This window comes from Dipodomys ordii, unplaced genomic scaffold (assembly GCF_000151885.1).
Source record: "Dipodomys ordii isolate 6190 unplaced genomic scaffold, Dord_2.0 Scaffold18, whole genome shotgun sequence".
NCBI classification, from domain to species: Eukaryota; Metazoa; Chordata; class Mammalia; order Rodentia; family Heteromyidae; genus Dipodomys; species Dipodomys ordii.
The window spans coordinates 7,922,140-7,931,093 of NW_012267234.1; the positions used below are offsets into that span (position 1 = coordinate 7,922,140).

The window sequence follows — 8,954 nt, forward strand, 5'->3', positions numbered from 1 at the left end:
AAAAAGAAAAAAGCCAGAAGTGGCACTGTGGCTCAAGTGGTAGAGTGCTAGCCTTGAGCTGAAGAGCTGAGGGACAGCACCCAGGTCCAGAGTTCAGGCCCATGACCGGACCCCAAAAACAAACAAACAAAAAACTAGAATTTCACCCGATACCAGTGGATCACGCCTGTAATTCTAAGTACTTAAGAGGCTGAGATCTGAGGATTATGGTTCAAAGCCAGTCCACACAGGAAAGTCCAGGAGACTCTTATCTCCCATTAACTGCCAGAAAAACTAGAAGTGGAAATGTGGCTCAAAGTCAGAACTCTAGCCTTGAGCAAAAGAACTTAGGGACAGCACGTAAACCCCTAGTTCAAGCCCCAAGAAAGGTACAAACAAAAACATTCTTAAGACTGGAGGTATTGCTCACTGATAGCCTAGAAGCATAAGGCTCTGTGTTCAAACTTTAATACAGTCCCCCCACACCCCCCCCCAAATTGTAGCTTTTACATTGTAGAATAACAATGGTAGGCCTGATTGGCTCGTAGATTATTTTGTCATCTTCTGGTTTATAAAAAGTAGACATAGGCAACCTGTGTTCTCCAGATCACTGTGTGCTTCACTGGGGCCCCCTCTGGTGGTTGACAGAACATAGAACAAATAAGTCTCGTTAGGTCAGACTTCTGAATTATCATGAATGTGAGAATTTTAGAGTTGAAAATGTAGATTCTGTGTGTTTATCATGGTGAGTCTGTAGTACCTGTACCTATGGTTTTCAGGTCTTGGACATTGGTGACACTTGGGGAAATGATGAAGCAGAACTTTCTCCACATTTTGAGTTCATGACTTTGAAATACTTTTATCCTTATATAAAATATTTACAATTGCTTTATCCATACTTCATAAGGTGTGGATTTCAGCATTAGTCAACTACTGAAGTGACATTAGTATAATCATTACATTAGAATAAAAGTATAAAGACTTTCATGAGTGATTTTCTGTCCTTTTTTCTGAGTTGAAATTTAATGAATTTTTAATATCAAATTCATTTTTTGATGGCGTTGCTGGGAGCTGAACTTGGGGCTTCACATTCTCACTTGGCTTTTTTGCTCATTCTGGGATTCTATCACTTAAGCCACACCTACACTTCTTTTTGCTGATTAGTAGGAGATAAGAATCTCAGGAACTTTTCTGCTTGAACTGTCTTTGAACTGTAATTCTCATATCTCAGCCTGCTAAAAAACTAAGATTATAAGCTGAGCCTGGGGATTAATTGTATTTTTATTTTCTAGTAATATGGGGTTGGAGCTCAGAGCCTGTAGTCACTTGGCTTGTTTGCTTAGCTGGAGGTCTTTTACTTTATGACTCCAGCCTGGCTTTTTGCTGATTATTTTGGAGACATCTCATGAACTTTTCTGACTGAGCTGGCTTTGGATCACTGTCTTCCAGATCTCAACCCCTGAGTAGCTAGTTATATGCATAAATCACCAGCAACAAGCTCATTTTTAACTTTAACTGAGTAGTTTAGTGTCATTACATTTATTTACATTTTTTAACTACAAGGATGACTTTGTTGAATTTGCTGTTTTTGTGCCTAAGACCAAAATGTAACTTGCCTATTTTAACTTATTTGAAAAGGGTACCATTATGTTCTCTGAAATTCCATTCTTTTTTTTTTTTTGGTCAGTCCTGGGGCTTGAACTCAGTGTCTGGGCACTGTTTCCTGAGCTTTTTGCAGACAAAGCTAATGCTATAGCACTTTGAGCCACAGCATCACTTCCAGTTTTCTGGAGGTTAATTGAAGAGTCTCAGGGACTTTCCTGCCCAGGCTGGCTTTGAACCACGATCCTTAGATCCCAGCCTCCTGAGTAGCTGGGATTACAGACATGAGCCACCAGCACCCAGCTTGAAATTCCATTCTTTTAATAGTTCAGGAAACTTTGGTGTGTCCTACCTGACTTGCAGTTTGCTTGTTTGTTTTCCTCCAGAGCCCCATGATTTCCTTGCTAATGGCTGATATTCAACCTCTTGAGCCATATGTTCAGCCCTTGACTATTTTCTCATATCCAGTGATTTCTGTCTATTCTGCCATTTGCCGAAATCTGACTTTTTATCCCTTCTACTTTGGGAGCTGTCAAACCAAAAGAAGTCAATAAAATAAGTTTTTTGAGTTGTTATTGGTGGCAGCCAGAAAAACGAAGAGATCCTGGGACAAGTTCCTGTAACTTTCAACTTAGGAATAGACAACAGTTGGGACAGTGTATATTTCAGCTAAAGCTAAGAACATTATTGTATGAAAAATTGGGAAGGAAAGCATAAGATGTTTACATTGAACCTGCATGCCTGCAGTTTCAGCTTTTTGCTGGTTAATTTGGAGATAAGTCTCACAGATTTGTCTTCTCAGGCTGGCTTCCTACCCGTACCTCAGCCTCTGAGTAGCTAGGATTATAGGCATGAGCCACTGACTCCCTGCCTTATGAAATTTTATCTAAAACTCTCCCATTTTTAACAGCTCCCCATTTTTCATCACCACAGCCTTTGGCAACTCCATTTAACTTTCTGTCTTTATGAATTTGACTATTTAAGTACCTCATATAATTGGAATTATATAGTATTTATCTTTTTGTGCTTGTCTTATTTTACTTAGTATGTTTCCAAAGTTTTGACCATGTTGTAGCTTATGTCAGAAATCTCTTCCTTTTTATAGTTGAGTAATATGTTTTTGGAAATAACATCACCTTTTGCTTATCTGATGATGGATAAGTGGATTATTTTTACCTTTTAGATATTATGAATAATACTGCTACTTACAGTTTTACTAATGTTTCTTTGATACTCTACTTTGAATTTTTGTTTTTTTGCCAGTCCTGGGACACTTCTTTTGTTCAAGGATAGCACTCTACCACTTGAGCCACAGCACTACCTCTTGCTTTTTCGGTTTTGTGGTACTGAGGAATTGAATCCAGAGCTTCATGCATGCTAGGCAAGCAGTCTACCACTAAGCCACATTCCCAGTCCTGCTTTCAATTCTTTTGAATGTATTACCCAAAAATAGAATTGCTGAGTTATATGAATTTTTTTCTTTCTTACTTTTTCTTGTTCTGGTGGTGCTAGCTTTTCTCATTAGGCAGATGCTCTAATGCTGAACCACACTTGCAAGTTTTTTTGCACTTTTTTGCTCTAGCCCACGTTTGGACTTTATTTTTTATTTTTGGGTCCAGTCATTGGGCCTGAACTCTGGGCCTGGGCACTGTCCCTCAGCTCTTCAGCTCAAGGCAAGCGCTCTATCACTGAGCCACCTTCCCAGCCCTCACGTTTGGACTTTAATCCTAATTTTTTTGCTTTCTACAATAGCTAAGATGACTGACACATATTGTTATGCCCAACTCGTTCCATTTAGTTGGAGTCTCATAAACTTCTTTTGTCCCAAGTGGTATGAAACCAGTCCTCTTGATCTCAGTCTTCTTTATAGATGGGATGCTTTGCATGAGACACTGATTGAGAAAGGGTCTTCCAAATATTTTGCTTGAGTTGGCCTCCAATTATGACCCTCCTGATCAGCTAGAATTACAGATGTGTGCTACTGTGTCTGGCTCAAAAATTCCTCTGTGTGTGTGTATGTGTGTGTGTGTGTGTGTGAGAGAGAGAGACAGACAGACAGAGACAGAGATAGGTCTTACTATGAGGCTCAAGTTGGCCTTGAACTCAAGATCCTCTTTCTTCTGTTTCCCAAGGGATTACAGGGTAACTGTTTTCACAATATTACCATCAATAGCATATAAGTTTCTAATTTCTCTAAGACTTCTCCAACATTTGTTCTTTTCTTTCTTTCTTTCTTTTCTCTTTTGGTCGGTTGTGTGGCTTGAACTCTGGGCTTGGGTGCTGTCTGTGTGCTCTGCAGCTCAAGGCTAGTGCTCTACCACTTGAGCCACAGCACCACTTCCAGTCTTCTGGTGGTTAATTGGAGATAAGAGTCTTACTGGGACTTTCTTGGCCCGGGCTGGCTTTGAACTGTGATCCTCAGATCTCAGCTCCTGAGTAGCTAGAGTGACAGGCATGAGGCACTGGTGCCCAGCTTTCATTTTCCTTTTTTTGTTAAGTTGTAGCCCTCGTAATGGATGTGATGTGATTTCTCATTATGATTTTTAGTTGCATTTCTCTGATGATTAGTAAGGGCAATATCATTTATTTTTTGTCTATTACATAACTTTTTTGGGAAAATGTCTCTAACCAGCAAAGTGCTGGACTAGACCATGGCTCAAGTAGTAGAGTGTCAGCTGTGAGCAAAAAAATTAAGGAAGAGCACAAGGTCCTAGTTCAAGCTCTGGGAACAAACTTTTTTTTTTTTTACATTTTTTAAATTATTATATCTGTAACTAGTTGTACAAAGAAGTTCCCATTCTACAAAACAGTATATGAGTACAAGGTGTCTGCCAACATTGTCTCCCATTGCTCTTAACCCATCACTTTTCTTTTTTTTAAATTGAGATTAGGTGATTACATTCATTTCACATATTTCACAGTATTGTGGAATAGTAATACTTAGTTAAAGTCACAAACCCATTTTAACCTTTACAAGACAAATTGTCATTATCATGGTCTATAAAGTTTGTGAATTCTATGAGCTTTGACAGTACAAATTATTTCTTCCACATCAGGTGATGATTACATTTTTTTCCTTTTGCTTAGCATAGGCTGTTCCCTCTCATTCCTCCCTTCCCATTTTTTTTTAACAAACTTTTTTTGTTTTGTTTTGTTTTTATTGTTGGTCATGGTGCGTGAACTCTGGTCTTGGGCGCTGTCCCTGCGCTCTTCAGCTCAAGGCAACGGCTCTACTGCTTGAGCCACAGAGCCACTTCCCCATTTTTTTTTAAAGCCCTGATGACTTGTTTCCTATTCATGTAAGAGTCTAGTGGTATCCTGTGGTTTTTGTAAACTGGTCCACTATGAACAAACAAGAATTTTTTTGGGGGGGGTCCGGTCGTGGGGCTTGAACTCTGGGCCTGGGCGCTGTCCCTCAGCTCTTCAGCTCAAGGCTAGTGCTTTACCACTTGAGCCACAGCGCCACTTCTGGCTTTTTTCTTTTTGCTTATGTGGTGCTAAGGAATTGAACCCAGGGCCTCATGCATGCAAGGCAAGCACTCTACCACTGAGCCACCTTCCCAGCCCCCAAACAAGAGGAAGAAATGTTGATTTGAATAATAAAGGTATCTGGCTAGGTGTCAGTGACTATAATCCCAGCTACTCAGGAGGCTGAGATCTAAGGATTGTGGCTCAAAGCCAGCCCTGGCAGGAAAGGTGGTAAGACTCTTATTTCCAGTTAACCACCAGAAAAACAAAAGTGGCACTATAGCTCAAAGTGGTAGAGCACTAGTCTTGAGCAAAAAAGCTCAGGGACAGCCTCCAGGCCCTGAGTTAAAGCCTCATGACTGAAATAAGTAAATAAATATATTTTTAAAATATTCTGAAGGAAAAGAGTAATTTTGAATATTACTGCAAGAAAACTGAGACCTACAGAGATTAAATGATGTGACTAAGAGCCTAAATTAATGGTAGTGGTAGATTAGATTCTAGATCACCTGATTTTTTGGACCCTTTTTGTTAATAAACCTTGAGTATGTGTGTATAAATTATGTTTAGTTTATATGTATATGTGTATTGTTTGTGTATATTTATATGTTATATACATACATTCATACAACACACATTTTTTAAAAAGATAGCCTTTCAGGTTGGAGATACAGTTCAGTTCAGCACATACTTGGCATACACGGCCCCTGGGTTCAGTTTCCAGTGCAAAACAAACAACAAAACAAAAACAATCTACCTTTCAAAGACTTTGTCTTTTTCTCCACTTTAACCTATAAATTCTGAGTAAAGCTCAGTTTTGTTTTTTTTTTTGCCAGTCCTGGGGTTTCAACTTAGGGCCTGGGCACTTGTCCTTCAGCTCTTTAGCTGAAAACTAGCGCTCTACTACTTGAGCCACAGCACCACTTCCAGCTTTTTCTGTTTATGTGGTACTGAGGAGTCAAATCCAGGATTTCATGCATGCCAAGGAAGCACTCTATCACTAAGCCACATTCCCAGCTCTGACTATTTCTTTTATATAAGCACTCATTATTTTCAGACCATGTTTTATGATATGCATTCTTAAGCTAAGGGATAAAAAAGAAAAATAGATATATAAAGTAATATATATATATATATATATATGTGTGTGTGTATAGAAGAAAATAGATTCATTCAAATAACCCTTTAGTGGAGCTAATGACATACATTTCATTTACTTCTATTTCTTCTCAAGATTAATATTTTCTTTCTTTCTTTCTTCCTGTCTGTCTGTCTGTCTGTTTTTCCTTTTTTCTTTCTCTCTCTCTTTCTCTCTCTCTCTTTTTCTTTTTTGGGGCCTGAACTCTGGGCCTGGGCACTGTCCCTCAGCTCTTCAGCTCAAGGCTAACACTCTACCACTTGAGCCACAGCGCTACTTATGGCTTTTTTTGCTTATGTGGTGCTGGGGAATCGAATCCAGGGCCTCATGCATGCAAGGCAAGCGCTCTACCACTGAGCCACCTTCCCAGCCCCAAGATTATTTTCTTAGTAAATTTATACATTTTCATGTTTTGTTGACTTTTTTTTTTTTTTTGCTGCCTTCCCCTTCCAGATCTTGAGCCTGATGATTGTGAATCCATTTACATCTTTAATGTAGATCCACCTCCATCTACTTTGAACTCATCGCCTTGCTTACCACATCATGGATTACCGTCTCACTCTTCTGTTTTGTCACCGTCCTTTCAGCTTCAAGGTCACAAAAATTATGAAGGAACTGGTGATATTGCCGAATCTAAATACAGCTCACTAGGTGGTCCCAAACCCTTTGAGTGCCCAAGTATTCAAATTACATCCATCTCTCCTAACTGTCATCAAGAAACAGATACACATGAAGATGACCTACATATAAATGACCCAGAAAGGGAATATTTGGAAAGACCTTCTAGAGATCATCTATATCTTCCTCTTGAGCCATCCTACCGAGAATCTTCCCTTAGTCCTAGTCCTGCCAGCAGCATTTCTTCTAGAAGCTGGTTCTCAGATGCATCTTCTTGTGAATCTCTTTCACACATTTATGATGACGTGGACTCAGAGTTGAATGAAGCTGCTTCCCGGTTTACTCTTGGATCTCCTCTGACTTCTCCAGGTGGCTCCCCAGGGGGTTGCCCTGGAGAAGAGTCCTGGCATCAACAGTATGGACTTGGACACTCCTTGTCACCCAGACAATCTCCCTGCCATTCTCCTAGATCCAGTATCACTGATGAAAATTGGTTGAGTCCCAGGCCAGCCTCAGGACCATCATCCAGGCCCACTTCTCCCTGTGGGAAACGGCGGCACTCCAGTGCGGAAGTTTGTTATGCTGGTTCCCTTTCACCACATCACTCACCAGTTCCTTCTCCTGGTCACTCGCCTAGAGGAAGTATAACAGAAGATACCTGGCTCAGTGCTTCTGTACACAGTGGGTCAGGCCTTGGCCCTGCACTTTTTCCATTTCAGTACTGTATAGAGACTGATATCCCTTTGAAAACAAGGAAGACTTCCGAAGATCAAGCTGCCATACTACCAGGAAAATTAGAGCTCTGTTCAGATGATCAAGGGAGTTTATCACCATCCCGGGAGACTTCAATAGATGATAGCCTCGGATCTCAGTATCCTTTAAAGAAAGATTCATCTGGTGACCAGTTTCTTTCAGTTCCTTCACCTTTTACCTGGAGCAAACCAAAGCCTGGCCACACCCCTATATTTCGGTGAGTTGATGGAAGTGGCTGCTGATATTTTTCATGCTTATGAGTTATTTCTATCATGTAACTTACATTATTTGTAATGATTATAACTGTTCTCCCTTCCTCTCCTTTTCGCCCTTTCCTTCATTTTAAAAATTATACTAGATAAATAACTTAGAAGCCAGTTATTTTTCCTTAAGTCTTATAAGTATCATTAGGCTTGGTGGGAGGTCGTAGGTAGGAGGATCACAGACCAAGGTAGGCCCCAGGCAAAAATGGGAGACCCTCCCTCACCCTCCTCCTCCTGAGATGCCAGAGTCTCTGAAGAAGAAGCTTGGGCTAACCCAGTAGATAGATCAAAGCAATATGGACTGAATCTGCTTGTTGATCAGTGTTCAAGAAAGTGCAAAAGAACTTTTATATATTGACAGTGTAGCAAATTATCTATTCCTGATAAAATTATGTAGTACCCTTGCTAGCTAAGGCAAGAGTTTCAAATTTACTGCTGAAATAAACTAATGTATTCGTGAAAAAAAAAAAAGGGAAACCCTATGTGAAAAGTATAAGCAAAAAAGGGCTAGATGCCTGCCTAGCAAGGTTTTGAGTTCAAACCCTAGTACTACCAAGAAAAGTATATATATATATTTTTAATTTTATTTTTATTGTGAAGATACTGTACAGAGGGGTTACAATTACATGGGCAAGATAGTGAGTACATTTCTTATTAAGCATTGTAGCCTCCTCCTTTGTTTACCCTTCCCATCTCTTCCCATCCTCCCTCCTCCCCACCCAGTCCTCCCCCTCCCCAAGTTGTAAAGTTCGTTTTCGACATGACAACTTGTAAGTATATTATTTTTAGATAGGCTAACGTTAAAATTTTAAAAGTATATTGGTAATTATATGTAATAAATTATAAAGGGGAATTTTATAAATTTAGAAAAGCTTGTAAAAGTGAGTAATAGTATAAAGTATACTACTAATAAAGCTAATAGAAGTAAGCTTAATATTGCTACATTGTTAATAGCTTAGGATTTATCCTGTCATATTGAAGCTTGCATTTTTCCAATAATTTATTAGCTTTTATTTATTTTTTCCTTTGGTGGTACTGGGGACTGAATTTAAAGCCATGTACTTGCTAGGCGCATCCTTACTGCTAAAATTGCCTTATAGGAATAGGATCTTGTGTTTTTTTTTTTTTTTTTT

The 8,954-nt window shown here is 39.5% G+C and overlaps 1 protein-coding gene across 3 annotated transcripts in view; it reads left to right on the plus strand.

The window, feature by feature from the left end:
* The window catches only part of Nfatc3 (nuclear factor of activated T-cells, cytoplasmic, calcineurin-dependent 3), a 71,975-nt gene that overhangs the window by 19,130 nt on the left and 43,891 nt on the right, over positions 1-8,954 (plus strand). For 2 of the 3 annotated variants that reach the window (XM_013012836.1, XM_013012837.1), the window contains exon 2: positions 6,641-7,775. In XM_013012836.1, coding sequence (XP_012868290.1) covers positions 6,641-7,775 — 1,135 coding nt within the window. Of the gene's footprint in view, positions 1-6,640; positions 7,776-8,954 lie in introns of those variants that run through there. The other variant, XM_013012838.1, reaches the window with a different exon arrangement.